This window comes from Oncorhynchus mykiss, chromosome 8 (genome assembly GCF_057628025.1).
Source record: "Oncorhynchus mykiss isolate SJ-2025 chromosome 8, ASM5762802v1, whole genome shotgun sequence".
Taxonomy (NCBI): domain Eukaryota; kingdom Metazoa; phylum Chordata; class Actinopteri; order Salmoniformes; family Salmonidae; genus Oncorhynchus; species Oncorhynchus mykiss.
The window spans coordinates 63,911,063-63,929,437 of NC_143029.1; the positions used below are offsets into that span (position 1 = coordinate 63,911,063).

The 18,375-nt window shown below is 40.3% G+C and overlaps 1 protein-coding gene across 1 annotated transcript in view; it reads right to left on the reverse strand.

Annotated features, from left to right (window-relative positions):
• The window catches only part of LOC110530303 (laminin subunit gamma-1), a 79,074-nt gene extending 62,450 nt beyond the window's left edge, over positions 1-16,624 (reverse strand). Inside the window, exon 1 of the mRNA XM_021613226.3 lies at positions 15,880-16,624. Within this exon, the coding sequence (XP_021468901.2) occupies positions 15,880-16,252 (373 nt within the window). The 5' untranslated portion in view covers positions 16,253-16,624. The remainder of the gene's footprint in view (positions 1-15,879) is intronic.
• Between the last annotated feature and the right edge of the window lie 1,751 nt (positions 16,625-18,375).

Below are 18,375 nucleotides of genomic sequence, written 5' to 3' on the forward strand. Positions count from 1 at the left end.
ACTAATTAGTATCACTTTAGCTTTTTAGTTAGCAATGTCGCAAGCGAGTCGTTCCACCTCGAAAAGCACAAGAAAGAGGATTGACACCGACCATTTCAGATTGTTCTGAAATCGTTTCTGTTGTTGGAAACATAAGACTAGCATTCCTGCAACACTATTTTGTTGAAATACAATCCGATTTTCACCCTCCTGATATTAATAGGTTCTGACCACTAGATGGTGTTATTCCTGCTATCAGTAAAAGTTTTCATACATTGTTAATAACTTTAATGACTAATTTATCTGAACAGGGGAGCAGAAAAAAAAACAGCACCAAATTCACTGAGAATACATTACATAAGATGAAGAAACACTCCTAGCCACAGCTCTATACTTCTTGTCAAACAGACAACACTTGTTGTGGAGGGACTGGCGTGGGGTGAAAGTGGGTGGCTTTTAACCACTTCTTTGGATTCCTCATGTCTTACACATTGTCTGAAAAAAATTATGGTCCAAATCAGATGTTAGGTACTATAATTATTGGATATTAAAATGCCCAATTTGGGTGCAATCAATTACCCTAATATCTCAGAGATGTATTATATTGCAACAAAATAATGTTTCCGGAATGTTTCTAACTACAGAAAACAACTTCAGCACAATCAGATGGTGGGTGTCATGGCTCACTGAAATGACATGGAATGACCCAAGTACAAGTTCTTGTTGGGGTAGTGGGGAAATTAAATATCATGGGCCAGCAGGACAGCGTCCTTATCTCTCATAAGGAGTGGAACATCCAGCCCTTCCTGAAGCACAGAATGCAGAGGGAACTCAAACCAAAGCATTTGGCTGTTTCAGCGGAAACTCAGCCCTCTGCATTACAACAGAATAAAAATATTTTGAGAAGAGGGGTTATCTCCTATCCCGATGTCTACGTTGCCTAGCCTTGGAGGGGGGGTGGGGGGCAGCATGTGACAGTGCAGCAAGAGGTGGTGCTTTGATTTGGCAGTGCTAAGGACTGCCTCTAAACCTACCACTGGCTTTTTAATTAGCTCAGAGCAGCAAGAATGTTAAGTTTCAACTTCAAAGTAAACACTGATGAATGGACAGCAAACATAGGCTGTAGTTAAGCTTTTTAGGGAACCCCATCACAGGATGAATCTTGAGAATGTAAGGTCTCCAAAAAGAAAAGGTTTTGTCTTCAGGGGTGTGCATGAGAGACTTTTCCTATAAGATGGAAAGACAGGCAGGTAAATTAAAGTAACAAAGAGATCCAGGAGAGAAAGGGAGAAGGATTGGAGGGATAGAGGGGACGATATGGTCAGACGGGTAGGAATGACCAAACAAAAAGGCTAATCCAGCAAATGAAAAACCCCTGCCCCTTGTAAAAAAAAAAATAGTTTTGTGAGGTTGTAGGACTTTAGGAGGGGAAGGTGGGGAGCGGTCACCCATGCTTCAGATCTAAAGATAGGACTGTCATCGTCAGACTCTGGAAGGCCTTTGATAGAGAGAAGGTTTATTCAAAGAGTTCCAGGTTTAAACTGCCACTGGCAGAATACCTGATATGGCTACATTTTTTGCTTTAATAATGTGTCCTTGGGAAAATTATTCCTGGTTGTCAATATTTAAAATAACTCAAGTTAGCCTGAGCAGTGATTTGCACACCAAGGGTGGTCATCAACTCAAATACAAGTGCATCTAACAGAAATCAAATAAGCCTAAAATCAAAAAGTTACAATTACTAATATTCAGGAACAGTTCAATTACTTGCACTAACAACATAGTAATGCATAGCTAAAGCAAAGGCTAAGCAAGTCACAAATGCAGACTCCATGGTGTATGCCTACCTGAACCGTAGTCACTGTTCTGGCAGGCTACCTGGTACTCTACCCTGCACCTCAGAGACTGCTGCCTTATGACCATAGTCATTGAACACTTTGATTTTTTTATTCCCCTTTATTTAACTTGGCAAGTCAGTTAAGAACAAATTCTTATTTTCAACGACGGCCTAGGAACAGTGGGTCAAACTGCCTTGTTCAGTGGCAGAACAACAGATTTTCACCTTATCAGCTCCAGGATTCAATCTTGCAAACTTTCGGTTACTAGTCCAACGCTCTAACCGGTAGGCTACATGCCACTGTTTACATACTGTTTCACACACTCTATATGTACAGTATATACTGTATGATAGTCATGGCTCATCCTATAAAACACTTTTATATTTAAAAGTTTGTAGATTGTGTGTACTTTTTTATTGCTAGGTATTACTGTACTGTTGGAGCTAGAAACACAAGCATTTCAATGCACCTGTGATAACATCTGCAAATCAGTGTGCGCAGCCAATAAACTTCTATATAACAACATGATATTTATGTTCAGTTTTAGGAAAGAGGCACACAATTCTGCCTAATGGACAGACAGAATTTACACTACTGCTACTGTGTTTATCATATATCCTGATGCCTAGTCACCTTACCCCTATACATATCTACCTCCATCACCAGTATGTTTGCACATTGTAAATATTGTATTGGAACTGACTCTGTATATAGCTTCTTACTTTCCCGAATTCTTCTTATTTCTCGTGTGTTTTTGTTCTACCGTATGTTATTTTTTTGTGCTACATTCATATCGATAACTGTATTGTTGGGTTTGGAGCTGGCAAAAAAGGCATTTCAGTGTATGAGACAAAACTTGAAAAGCCTACACTTGAATTTATGAAGACTGTCTAATTCATGTGAAATGAACTAGGAAATGAGACCGGAGTGTGGCTAAATGTAAGTTCTCAGCCACTGAAGTCAGGTGGTCCGCTGTACAAAGGCGGGAATGTCATAACAACGTGAAGAAATGGCCTTGTTGTTCCACAGGAAGAGCTCATGTTTGGCCAGGCAGGCAGACAAAGGAAGTTGCAGCAGGGAATCAGATTTTTGTACGCCGGAAATTCAAGTGACCTTTGGTGAACTGGACTCGAATACAGTATAACCAAATCATAATAAAAGAGTCTAAATAAATGTGTTATTATCGTTCAAATATACTACTCTTCTCTGGGATAAATCTAGGCAGCTTGGTAAGCGGCACACACAAAGCCTAGTCCTGTCTAATATGGATGGCGTCGGAAGAAATGGCCGCCATTTTACGGGCGCCTAACCAATTATGCTAATGTAGTTTTTTTCCCATGTTATTTGTTACTTACTTTGTAAATAATGTTTCTACCACCGTATCTTACGGCACAAAAAATGAGCTTCTGGATATCAGGACAGCGATCACTCACCTCGGATTAGACAAAGATTTTTCCTTGAACAAGCAGGAGGCACAGGATGTACTTCAGACACCCGACAAGGCCAAAATCCCAGACATTGGCAAGAGAAAGAGACGCAGGTATAGAGGACACAGGGCGGGGTGCCTTGTAAGGATACGCCAACGGCGAGTGGGAAATCTGCCCTCACTATCAGTATTACTTGCCAACGTACAATCATTGGACAATAAATTAGATGAGGTACGATCAAGAAAATAGAAGAGCACACTCCGGTTAAGACGAGAGGGGGGCAGTCTGTATATTTGTAAACAGCTGGTGCACGAAATCTAAGGACGTCTCTAGATTTTGCTCTCCTGAAGTAGAGTATCTCATGATAAGCTGTAGACAACTCTCTTGGCAAATAGTGTGTTCATCTATATTTTTCGTGGCTGTTTATTTACCACCACAGACGGATGCTGGCACTAAGACCGCACTGAGTCAGCTGTATAAGGAAATAAGCAAACAGGAAACCACTCACCCAGAGGTGGCACTCCTAGTGACCGGCGACTTTAATGCAGGGAAATTTAAATCAGTTTTACAGAAATTCTATCAGCATGTTAAATGCGCAACCAGAGGGGGAAAAATCTAGATCACCTTCACTCCACACACAGAGACATGTACAAAGCTCTCTCTCCCCTCCATTTGGCAAATCTGACCATAATTCTATCCTCCTCATTCCTGATTACAAGCTAAAATTAAAGCAGTTAGCACCAGTGGCTCGGTCTATAAAAAAATGGTCAGATGAAGCAGATGCTAAACTACAGGACCGTTTTGCTAGCACAGAATGGAATATGTTCCGGGATTCTTCCGATGGCATTGAGGAGTACACCACATCAGTCTCCGGCTTCATCAATAAGTGCATCGAGGACGTCGTCCCCACAGTGACTGTACGTACATTCCTCAACCAGAAGCAATGGACTACAGGCAGCATTCGCACTGAGCTAAAGCGTAGAGCTGCTGCTATCAAGGTGCGGGACTCGGAAGCTTATAAAAATCCTGCTATGCCCTCCAACGAACCATCAAAGAGGCAAAGCACCAATACAGGACTAAGATAAAATTGTACTACATCGGCTCTGACGCTTGTCAGATGTGGCAGGGCCTGCAAAGTATTACAAACTACAAAGGGAAGCACAGACGCGAGCTGCCCAGTGACACAAGCCAAACAGACGAGCTAAACCACTTCTATGCTCACGTCGAGGCAAGCAACACTGAAGTATGCATGAGAGCATCAGCTGTTCAGACGACTGTGTGATCACGCTCTCTGTAGCCGACGTGAGTAAGACCTTTAAACAGGTAAACATTCACAAGGCCACAGGGCCAGATGGATTACCAGGACATGAGTTCCGGGCATGTGCTGACCAACAGGCAGGGATCTTCACTGACATTTTTAACATGTCCCTGACTGAGTCTGTAATACCAACATGTTTCAAGCAGACCACCACACTGCCCTTTCCGACCTTGACAAAAGGAAAACCTACGTGAGAATGCTATTCATTGATTACAGCTCAGCGTTCAACACCATAGTGCCCTCAAAGCTCATCACTAAGCTAAGGACCCTGGGACTAAACACCTCCCTCTGCAACTTCCTGACCGGCCGCACCCAGGTGGTGAGGGTAGGTAGTAACAAATCTGCCACGCTGATCCTCAACACTGGAGCCCCTGAGGGGTGCGTGCTGTACCCTCCTATACTCCATGTTCACCCACAACGGCATGGCCAGGCACGACTCCAACACCATCATTAAGTTTGCAGATGACAACAGTGGTAGGCCTGATCAACAACAACGACAAGACAGCCTATAGGGAGGAGGTCAGAGACCTGGCCGTGTGGTGCCAGAATAACAACCTACCCCTCAACATAATCAAGACAAAGGAGATGATTGTGAACTACAGGAAAAGGAGGACCGAGCATGCCCCCACTCTCATCGACGGGGCTGTAGTGTAGCAGGTTGAGAGCTTCAAGTTCCTTGGTGTCCACATCTCCAACCAACTATCATGGTCCAAACACACCAAGACAGTCGTGAAGATGGCACGACAAAGCATAGTCCCTGTCAGGACACTAAAAAGATTTGGCATGGGTCCTCAGATCCAAAAAAGGTTCTACCGCTGCAACATCGAGAGCATCACTGCCTGGCACGGCAACTGCTCGGCCTCCAACCACAAGACACTACAGTTGGTAGTGCTTATGGCCCAGTACATCACTGGGGCTAAGCTGCCTGCCATCCAGGACCTCTATACCAGGTGGTGTGAGAGAAAGGCCACCCCAGTCATAGACTGTTCTCTCTGCTATCGCATGTCAAGCAGTACCGGAGCGCCAAGTGTAGGACCAAAAGGCTTCTCAACAGCTTTTACCCCCAAACCATAAGACTCCTGAACAGGTGATCAAATGGCTACCCGGACTATTTGCATTGTGTCCCGCCACTCCCCACGCCAACCCTCTTATGCTGCTGCTACACTCTGTTTATCATCTATGCATAGTCACTTTAACTATACCTACATTTACATATTATCTCAAATAGCCCAACTAACCGGTGCCCAATGAACATTGATTCTGTACCGGTACCACCTGTATATAGCCTCGCTACTGTTATTTTCCACTGTCATTTTACTTATCAATTGTTTACCTAATACCTATTTTTTACTTTGAAATGTCACTGTTGGTTAGGGCCTGTAAGTAGACTACTGCACCTCTACATATCCCATCTATAATTTAGCCCAAACAACTACCTCTTTCCCAACTGTATTTATTTATTTAGCTCCTTTGCACCTCATTATTTTTATTTATACTTTGCACATTCTTCCATTGCAAATCAACCATTCCAGTGTTTTACTTGCTATATTGTATTTACTTTGCCACCATGGCCTTTTTTTGCCTTTAACCTCCCTTATCTCACCTCACTTGCTCACATTGTATATAGACTTATTTTTCTACTGTATTATTGACTGTATGTTTGTTTTACTCCATGTGTAACTGTGTCGTTGTATGTGTCGAACTGCTTTGCTTTATCTTGGCCATCTTGTAAATGAGAACTTGTTCTCAACTTGCCTACCTGGTTAAATAAAGGTTAAATAAATAAATAAAAATACACACATTTGTAATAATAACAATTACAACAATACTGAATTAACAAAGAACACTTATTTTAACTTAAATAAAAATCTATTTATAGTCTCAAAAATAATGAAGCATGTTCAATTTGGTTGAAATAATGCAAAAACAAAGTGTTGGAGAAGAAAGTAAAAGTGCAATAGGTGCCATGTAAAAAAAGCTAACGTTTAAGTTCCTTGCTAAGAACATATGAAAGCTGGTGGTTCCTTTTAACATGAGTCGTCAATATTCCCAGTTTAGAAGTTTTAGGTTGTAGTTATTATAGGACTATTTCTCTCTATAGCATTTGTATTTCATATACCTTTGACTATTGGATGTTCTTATAGGCACTATAGTATTGCCAGCCTAATCTCGGGAGTTGATAGCGCTGTGCTTCAAGCATTGCGAAGAGCTGCTGGCAAACGCAGGAAAGTGCTGTTTGAATGAATGCTTACGAGCCGGCTGCTGCCTACCACCTCTCAGACTGCTCTATCAAATCAGACTTAATTTAAATATAATAACACACAGAAATACGTGCCTTAGGTCATAATTATGGTCCAAACAAAGTGTTTATTCTTTCAGTGAAATACGGAACCGTTCTGTATTTTATCTAACAGGTAGCAACCATAAGTCTAAATATTGCAGTTACATTGCACAACCTTCAATGTCATAATTACGTAAAATTCTGGCAAATTAATTACGGTCTTTGTTAGTAAGAAACGGTCTTCACACAGTTCGCAACGAGCCAGGCGGCCCAAACTGCTACATATACCCTGACTCCGCTTGCACAGAACGCAAGAGAAGTGACACAATTTCCCTCATTAATAATGCCTGCTAACATTAATTTATTTTAACTAAATATGCAGGTTTAAAAATATATACTTGTGTATTGATTTTAAGAAAGGCATTGATGTTTATGGTTAAGTACATGGGTGCAATGACAGTGCTTTTTTTGTGAATGCGCTTCTTAAAATCATCACCCGTCACCCGGCGAAGTAGGCTGTGATTCGATGATAAATTAACAGGCACTGTATTGATTATTTGCCACGCAGGACAAGCTGGTCAAACTAGTAATATCATCAACCATGTGTAGTTAACTAGTGATTATGTTAAGATATATTGTAAAAAAAAAACAATCAAAGTTTAATGCTAGCTAGCAGCTTACCTTGGCTCCTTGCTGCACTCGCTAAACGGGTGGTCAGCCTGCCGCAGAGTCTCCTCATGGAGTGCAATGTAATCGGCGTCCAAAAATGCAGATTACTGATTGTTATGAATACTAGAGGTCGACCGATTTAAAGTTGAGTGGACAGACAGAAGCCACACCTCAGTAAAAGACATGACAGCCCGCTTGGAGTTTGCCAAATGGCACCTAAAGACTCTCAAAACATGAGAAATTAGATTATTTGGCTTGAATGCCAAGCGTCACATCTGGAGGAAACCTAGCACCATCCCTACGGTGAAGCATGGTGGTGGCAGCATCATGCTGTGAGGATGTTTTTCAGAGGTAGTAACTGGGAGACTAGTCAGGATGGAGGAAATGATGAACGGAGCAAAGTACAGAGTGATCGTTGATGAAAATTTGCTCCAGAGCGCTCAGGACCGCAGACTGGGGCGAAGGTTCACCTTCCAACAGGACAACGACCCTAAACAGAGCCAAGACAAAGCAGGAGTGGCTTTGGGACAAGTCTCTGAATGTCCTTGAGTGGCCCAGCCAGAGCCCAGACTTGAACATCTCTGGAGAGACCTGAAAATAGCTTTGCAGCATAGCTCCCCATCCAACCTGACAGAGCTTGAGAGGATCTACAGAGAAGAATGGGATAAACTCCCCAAATACAGGTGTGACAACTTGTAGTGTCATACCCAAGAATAATTGATGCTGTAATCACTGCCAAAGGTGCTTCAACAAAGTACTGAGTAAAGTGTCAATTCTTATAGAAATGTGATATTCCAGTTTTTTATAAATTTGCAAACATTTCTAAAAACCTGTTTTTGCTTTGTCATTATTGGGTAGTGTGTAGATTGATGGGGGGGGGGGGGGGGGAGATTTAATACACTTTAGAATAAGGCTGTAATGTAATGAAATGTGGAAAAAGTCAAGGAGTCTGGAATACTTTCCAAAGGCACTGTATTCCCCATGTTAATTACCAGCTATTTACATTCTATTGCATTTTTTTTGCCTCTGCTGTGTTTGAAGAAAAAAAAAAGTGGTGAAATACCATATGAACCTGACTGTCACATGAATCCTCCACTTGCATGTGAAAACAGCTGTACTTAGACTGGTCATTTAATGGGTAATAGCAGCAGGATCAGTTACTCACTATAATACCTCCATGCAGTTCTTCGAAGTCTCTGAACCATTTGTGGAAAATAAGACACTAATTTCTGATGTTAGATGTAAAAATAAAAAAAAAAATTTAAAAAAATTTTTTAAATACATTTTACGGGTGTATTCAACATCCTCTCTATAAACATGTGTCCTGTGGCTGAAAAAAATGTCTGGGTGAGACCCTAAAGTCAAATAGGACATTTCTTCACATTTCAAAATATTCTCCCCCACGATAAAAATCGGGAAAGGGACTGTGGATTTGTTTCTGTTCGGTCGTCAAATGTGATCTCAAACAGTTCTGGGCTTATTTTGATGAAACTTGGGTGAATGATGAGTCTTGCCAGAGAGATCCTGTATTTACAAAATAACAGATTGGCCCAAAGCAGGAGCTATAGTAATTAACTGAAATATGTTGGTCACACGTGATCTCAATTGGCCCAAGGGGGGGGGGGGGGGGGGGGCCTGCATCATTTGTAGTGGACAAACTGTTTACTGTTGCCTTGTTTTATAAGTCACAATACAATATAGGCCTACTGAAAACTGTATACAGAGGGGAAATGGGTAACAGTGAGTGCAATCCTTTCAGCTCTTCAAATTCACCTCATGGTCCATCTTATTGCAAAACAACATTCAACTGATTAAAACAAACCTGTGCACATACACCCACAGAGCTTCATTACTGGGATATGTACAGTAGATTGGGTTATTCAGACACACACGTTTGTGATCAACAGAAAAACCTAGAGCAGAGATCATCAACTACACTGCATGAAGAACATATATAATATTTCACTAAAATAATAATTTCAAACCTTGCTTACATTTGTATACAATCACATATCTCTATTGTGCGTGGGAATACTTTGGAACATATTTCCAAAAATAAAATAATTTGGAGCTGATTTGCTGGTGTTTTTAAAGTTTATTTTTGTTATTGTTTTTTTGGGTCAGAAAACATGGGGGGGGGGGGTCAAATAAATAAAATAAAAAATTGAAAATCAACCGTGGGATGCCAGTTGAGGAACCCTGACCTAGGGCGTTAGAAATACAAGGTTCCCACGCTGAGATCATTCCTTCACCGGCAAAACAATAGGTTCTAACCAGGATGACGTCTCGTCCCCACTGCACTTTCAGATTGGTATAATTTGCAACAGCTGGCCTATCTTGACTGTCTTTCATAGCGTCTGGGAAAGCCTATAAAAGAACATGACTAGAGTCCACAGGGGCCAGAGAAATACTCCTCCTGGCTTTCCCACACTGCTGTGCACCATCTCATCTCTGGGACAGACGAACCGCTTCCTGTGTGCTAGCGACCAAAGCTATAGCCATTAACCCCCTCCCAGATCACAGGAGAGTGCAAGAACAGGATTAACATACTGAGAAATACATATATTACATTTTAATATATATATATATACCCCTTTGTTTTGTTAATGTGATAAGTTATGGTGGAGAGTTTTTCCATATCCTGATACTGAATGCTTTCAGATGGATGTAGGCCTACACAGGACATAACATACAAAGAGTTGAAGCACAACTTCAGTAGCAAAAGATTTGGTCAGTACCTGTACATTGAAAGCAATCTTGTAACGGTACAGCATTAACCTATGAAGAACACAAGAATGTATGCCTTTTTTTTTAAAAACGTGCCACAATCACACCAAAGTCACTATCTTGGGTCAATAAGGTACTTTATGATTGTTATGTGGACAATAGGCAGAACTATTCATATCCTGCAGGTGTTCACTACACGTTCATTGTTAAAAGATTGTTCAGTTTGCCCTGTTTGTTTCACTTTACTACACTATGGTGTTGCCTCTTGGACTAATAGTTGTAACCAACCTTGGCAACCATGTGTGCACTGTTAATAGCCTAAGCAGGGCGAGTACATTACATGCTATTTAGGAAAATGCTTCCCATTTAAGGACCTTAAGAAATGCCTTTAAAAAAAGTACATTTGAAAAAACAACCTCAAGGGGAAGTCTCTCTCATTGTTCACATTCTTTATAGACACTGACATTTCAGGGAATAGATGAAGAAAATTCCACATCATAAATATTAATCTCTCTTTGACATTTAGGGTAAACTGGGGAACAGAATTTGTTAACATGAACACTCCTGAACTTGCAAATCAGAAATGTGAGACCAGCCTCCTTATTTCTATGGCGTCATCATCATGTATTTGAGGGCTAGGCATTCAAGAGTGGAGGACACTACTAGAAAGCCTGTCGAGTTCAATTTGAACATCTGCCTATTTGCTACATAACAGATCGTTACATCTTTTCTCCTTTTTATACTGAACAAAAATATAAATTCAACCATTTAAGATTTTACTGAGTTACAGTTCATACAAGGAAATCAGTCAATTGAAATAAGTTTCATTAGTCCATAATCTATGGATTTCACATGACTGGGAGTACATTTATGCATCAGTTGGTCACAGATACCTTAAAAAGGGTAGGGGCGTGGATCAGAAAACCAGTCAGTGTCTGGTGTGACCATCACTTGCCTCATGCAGTGTGACACATCTCCTTCACATGCTGTCGATCGTGGCCTGTGGAATGTGGTCCCACTCCTCTTTAATGGCTGTGCTGGATATTGGCGGGAACTGAAACACGCTGTCGTACACGTCGATCCAGAGCATCACAAACATGCTCAATGGGTGACATGGCTGGTGAGTATGCAGGTTATGGAAGAACTAGGACATTTTCAGCTTCCAGAAATTGCGTACAGATCCTTGCATTATCATGCTGAAACATGAGGTGACGGCAGCAGATGACTGACATGACAATGGGCCTCAGGATCTCATCACGTTATATCTGTGCATTCATATTGCAATTGATAAAATGCAATTGTATTCGTCGGCTCATACTATAATCCCATGGGGCATTCTGTTCATAACTTTAACATCAGCAAAAGGCTCACCCACACGCCATACACGTGGTCCGCGGTTGTGAGGCCGGTTGGACATACTGCCAAATTCTTTAAAACAACAGTGGCCTATGGTAGAGAAATGAACATTCAATTATCTGGCAACAGCTCTTGTGGACATTCAGTCAGCATGCTAATTGCACGCTGCCTCAAAACTTGAGACATCTGTAGCATTGTTTTGTGTAGCCTTGTGCTGTGTGACAAACTGCACATTTTAGAGTGGCCATATACTGACCCCAGCACAAAGTGCACCTGGGTCATGATCATGCTTTTTAATCAGTTTCTTGATATGCCACACCTGTCAGGTGGATGGATTATCTTGGCAAAGGAGAAAAGCTCATTAACAGGGATGTAAACAAATTAGTTCACAATATTTTAGAGAAATAAGCTTTTTGTTCATATGGAAAATTTCAGTGATCTTTTATTTCAGCTCATGAAACATGGGAGCAAAACTTTACATGTTGCTCTCTTACTTCTGCTCTCTTACTCCTAATTCTACCTCTACCTGCTACCAGCCCCATATCTTCAACCTCTAGTTAAATGTCTGGTGTGTTATCAAGTCGGGACATGCCTTCTTCCTGCCCAAACTAGCCCTTCAAAGGCATATAGACATGCAAGTCATCAAAGCCTTGAATAGATAAAAACAAAAGCTTAAATCTTAACAAAAATCTGGTAATTTAACCTGTGCTTTTATCTTAAGTGACTTACCATTAACACACATACAGTGGGGCAAAAAAATATTTAGTCAGCCACCAATTGTGCAAGTTCTCCCACTTAAAAAGATGAGAGAGGCCTGTAATTTTCATCATAGGTACACTTCAACTATGACAGACAGAATTAGAAAAAAAATCCAGAAAATCACATTGTAGGATTTTTAATGAATTTATTTGCAAATTATGGTAGAAAATAAGTATTTGGTCAATAACAAAAGTTTCTCAATACTTTGTTAGGAGGTTTTCACTCAAAATCTCACGATACATGGCCCCATTCATTCTTTCCTTTACACGGAGCAGTCGTCCTGGTCCCTTTGCAGAAAAACAGCCCCAAAGCATGATGTTTCCACCCCCTTGCTTCACAGTAGGTATGGTGTTCTTTGGATGCAACTCAGCATTCTTTATCCTCTAAACACGACGAGTTGAGTTTTTACCAAAAAGTTATATTTTGGTTTCATCTGACCATATGACATTCTCCCAATCTTCTTCTGCATCATCCAAATGCTCTCTAGCAAACTTCAGACGGGCCTGGACATGTACTGGCTTAAGCAGGGGGACACGTCTGGCACTGCAGGATTTGAGTCCCTGGCGGCGTAGTGTGTTACTTTGGTCCCAGCTCTCTGCAGGTCATTCACTAGGTCCCCCTGTGTGGTTCTGGGATTTTTGCTCACCGTTCTTGCGATCATTTTGACCCCACGGGGTGAGATCTTGCGTGGAGCCCCAGATCGAGGGAGATTATCAGTGGTCTTGTATGTCTTCCATTTCCTAATAATTGCTCCCACAGTTGATTTCTTCAAACCAAGCTGCTTACCTATTGCAGATTCAGTCTTCCCAGCCTGGTGCAGGTCTACAATTTTGTTTCTGGTGTCCTTTGACAGCTCTTTGGTCTTGGCCATAGTTGAGTTTGGAGTGTGACTGTTTGAGGTTGTGGACAGGTGTCTTTTATACTGATAACAAGTTCAAACGAGTGGAGGACAGAGGAGCCTCTTAAAGAAGAAGTTACAGGTCTGTGAGAGCCAGAAATCTTGCATGTTTGTAGGTGACCAAATACTTATTTTCCACCATAATTTGCAAATAAATTCATAAAAAAATCCTACAATGTGATTTTCTGGATTTTTTTCTCATTTCATCTGTCATAGTTTAAGTGTACCTATGATGAAAATTACAGGCCTCTCATCTTTTTAAGTGGGAGAACTTGCACAATTGGTGGCTGACTAAATACTTTTTTGCCCCACTGTATATTCAGCCTATGTGGAAATTAAACCACAAACTGCTTGAAGTTGCTGGTATTGTGGTTGAACCAATTGAGCCACCTGGACCAATTATTCTCTGGAGAATAAGATCAAACGCATGCCTACACAAGCGTAATTGTGAATTAAAAGATTGTTTTGACTTCAAGTCAACTAGCTACAACCAAACTTGGAGTGAAGTCAATGTTTCCTTCAAACAAAGGTTGGCAAACAAAATGTTAACAGAGGGCTGCCTAACTTAAAGAGAGGAAGACAGGCCAGCCACCTCTGCCATTGTGGCTTTGAGTGGCTGACAAGCAGAATAGATGCAAGAGCATTCTTTCCCATTCCCTCAGAATCACCTCCTCCACAATATGATTTTGCTTGGTTGGCAGAAATTCAGTAATTTGCGTAATGTGAACAATCTAATCAGTGAACTCATGACTATAGAGTGATAATGGGAAACAAGCAGAGGTCACTTCATGCCAAGAGTGCCAGCCTTGAGGGCTCTTGTGAGGTAATGTATTAATAGGACTAAGTCAAAAATAAAATTATGTTAAAAGCTCAATGTTGCTAACAAATCAATGCAGGAAATATGTTGAGGGAATATGATTGTACAGAAATGTTTCACTTTTTCCCCCCACATACTGCTTCACGTTTATTAATATCAACAACTTAATACGCTTGAAATGCATGTTAGATAACAGTAGTGTCCTTGTCATTTCTAGCAAGCATACTAATAATATATCAGTAAGACAGTATCAACAATCCTAAATGTTAGGGCTCATTGAACCAGGAGTTTAGGTAACACCAATAGTCAATAGGAATTGTAATCTTGAGTGCTTCTTCACAAAGGGAACAGTGACATTTTACAGAGCTTAATCTAATCTCCCTCTTTGTGCATCAAATAGATACTACTATCACACGGAACAGAGCAAAAAAAAATGTCTTTAAAACAAATTCAAATACTACATTTAATTGTTGGACATAAACGTCTAAAAACACCAGCAAATCAACTCCAAGGGATTAGAATTTTGAAAAATCTGTTTAAAAGTATCCCCACACATTAGAGAGAGATGTGTGATTGTATACAAACAGAAGCAATGTTTGAAATTATGTTTTAGTTTAATATTATATCTGTTTAGGATTCATGTGGACAATTTTCACTCTGCAAATGATTTGTAATTGATCATCCACAAAAAAAATTGCGGCTGAATCTAGTTGTTAAATCTCTGGCCTTGTGGTGTATTTATACTGAAGTGTATTGTGCTTGGACTGTGGAACGTGTCGTCAGACAAAACAATACGTTGTTTAAAAACTATTTTTTAAAGTTAAGAATAATTGTAATTAACTAGACAAAGTGCAGTTTACACCAACGTTGTGTCCACTTATAAAATAGGCGACTACAACCTCCACCAGTTTATCAAAGTTTGCTACCTTCGGTTACAAAGACTCTACAACGAGACCTATGACTAAACCGCTCAGGAATGTCTGTAACTATTTAAAAACAGTCGTGTTGGGTTTACAGACAAAAACATTACTCATAAATATCTTATGTAAAGTTTATCTTCTGAAATAATCAATGGAAAAGCCTTCGAATATTCCCTTTCTAATCATAAACCCGAATCAGTTTTTTTTTCTCAGTACATTGGCTTGAAACGTTAAATGGGTCTTCTCCACAACATGATGTGACCCCCACTCAATAAACTTATGTCTGGCTTCATCGTGCATTCACCTGGCATGCATTACAAAATCCCTACAATACTCATTATACACAGATAGAGCTAGAGAAACACCCCATCTTCTAAGTCAAGGCTAGAACTTTTAGCTGTGAAACTAACTTTTGGCGCGGCAGTTTGAGCAAATCACGTTGTACGAAAGCAGAACTAAATATCAGAAATATATTTCTCTGTCTAAATGTAAGGCACCAAGCGCATGATCACTACTTAAAAAAATTCTGAACAGGCAAATATGTATTTTATGAATAAATTAGTAACTTTCATAACTGTCTCATGCCTACCACAAAAATCTAAGCAGTCAGAGCGATTGCCAGAAACATATATATATACAATATTTGAAACATTGTTGCAAATCTCAGCTCGTCAGCTAGGATTTGTTTTCAAATTGCAATTTTGTAACATAAACTAGATTATGTTCGTGGTTTATGATTGACAGTGACTTGTTTCAAAATCAATCTCTTCTCAGACTTAAATCCCCACCACCTAATCGGAATGCAGATGAGATGGTGAATTGTGCTGTTATGGTAGCATTTTATGATGCATTTTTTTCATGTGTTTTAAACATAATCAAACAACACTTACCAAGATGAAGAGTTAGATTGATTGAGTTTGGATACTGGATGCCCGCTAACATAGTCTGACTTTGCCACCAGGTGGTGTCCTGTTGATTGTTGTAATCGGTGAGGTACACAGCACTGTGATGTTGTCTCCGATCCCTGGCATCGCAGATGTGGCACGACTTGGTGACCCCCGTAACGCCGGTTTGTACACAGTATTCTTCTGGGGGAGAGCCACAAGTATTGGTAGCTACCACAGTGACATTGAAAGCAGCGTTGACAAACTCTGGCATGCATCGCTGAGGCCGACTCGAATCATCAGTGCATTCATCCATAGCACTGTGGCTACATATAGCCAAACAGGTCAATGAAAACACAACTTGAATAAACCAACGCATTCTCAGCACGTCTAAAACAAAAGTTCAAAACTTTAGCTACAGCTACACGAATCCCTCTACACCTTCTAACTTTTATATTTATAAAACAAGTAAAACCATGCGTTAAACTCTTTCAATATCTTGTCTTTTACAAATGAGTTTTTTTTTTTTTCGAATTCTCCTCCTTGCACTCGCGCACCCTTCTTTCTGTTTCCCAGACTCCCACGGTTTCAGTGCTTTGTGTCCACCGCCATAGAGAAACTTCAGAAGGAAAAAAAACTATATCCGACTACACCCTAGCAGCTACTGCGCAAGTCACGAAAAAAACTACGTTGACTTCCGTATGGAGGATGCTTTGATGAGGTACGAATGGTTGCGGCCCAGAGGATGGACAGAAGTGGGCGTGACACCATACAATTATTATAGACACCCCTCTGTTTTAGTTTTGCACCCTTGACTGTGGTAATAGTCTGCCAGAAACGCAAAGCCGAACAGAAATGGAAACATGTCAAAACAGCACAATAGACAAACAAAACGTTTTTCAATGCCTTGTAGTGGGTACGATTATTTCTTTGTTGTGACTAAAATGTCAACCAGTGGCGAAATCCCCTAACAATGATCTCAAACTGTGTTAATAATACAAAATAAAATTAAACACAGACTACCCTTTGCTAATCAGGAAACTGTTGGGTATGTTGTGGTGGACTGTCATTACAATTGCTTTACAGACCCTGGTAAATTATAATTATTAAAATTGTAATTATGCCTCAACTTTGAATTCTTAAAAATCTAAGCCATGGTGGGGGGGATTTAGCTATTTGATTTCGAATTTTAGGTACAAAAAAATAAAATCATTTGATAAAATATTGAATTTGGCCTTGAATAACATGTTCATAAATGGCAAAATAGACAGTAAAAAAATGAATGATAAGAAACAAGGTTTTGAAGTGCATGTCCTATATCTAGGATATAAGAATGCTCAGGAAATGTTTATTTTTAAACATATTTAACCCCTATTTTGGGTAGGCACAACACAACCATACTTCTATAAATGTTTTGAAAACCGGTACTGGTTACCTTCAGATGAGTCCCATGACACGTGTGGGGGTCTTGAGCAAAACAGAGAACAACATTATGTTTGTCAGAATCTCCCCTTTCCACAGTGGGGTCACATTAGCTTGTAGCCCAAACGGTTCGGACGCTACAAATCAACAGTACCGACCTCTGACGAGTCCCCTGACACTTGTGGGAGACGACCATCGTGTTCGTGAGAGTCTCCCCTTTCCATAGAGTGGTCATAATAGATGTCGGTCAAACCTTTTGGACGCTGCAGACGTTTTCATGAGAACATTTTTGGGATGTCCCATGGTCTGACAAACGCCCATTACACTTTTCACCGCAGATGAGGAAATACAGCAAACTGCAACATAGGCAGATGTGGTGGATAGAGATACATCAAATGCAAAAAAAACAACAGATATTTCTAGCTAAAACAGACAGATTTTTAAGGGATTTGTTATCATGTTACTTACAGTTGAAGTCAGAAGTTTACATACACTTAGGTTGGAGTCATTAAAACTCGTTTTTCAACCACTCCCAAAATTTCTTGTTGACAAACTATAGTTTTGGCAAGTCGGTTAGGACATCTACTTTGTGCATGACACAAGTAATTTTTCCAACAATTGTTTACAGACAGATTATTTCACTTATAACTCACTGTATCACAAGTCCAGTGGGTCAGAAGTGTACATATACTAAGTTTGACTGTGTCTTTAAACAGCTTGGAAAATTCCAGAAAAATATATAATGGTTTTAGAAGCTTCTAATAGGCTAATTGACATAATTTGAGTCAATAGGAAGTGTACCTGTGGATGTATTTCAAGGCCTACCTTCAAACTCAGTGCCTCTTTGCTTGACATCATGGGAAAATCAAAAGAAAGCCAAGAACTCAGAAAAAAAAGTTGTAGACCTCCACAAGTCTGGTTCATCCTTGGGAGCAATTTCCAAATGCCTGAAGGTACTACATTCATCTGTACAAACAATAGTATGCAAGTATAAACACCATGTGACCACGCAGCCATCATACCGCTCAGGAAGGAGACGTGTTCTGTCTCTTAGAGATGAACGTACTTTGGTGCGAAAAG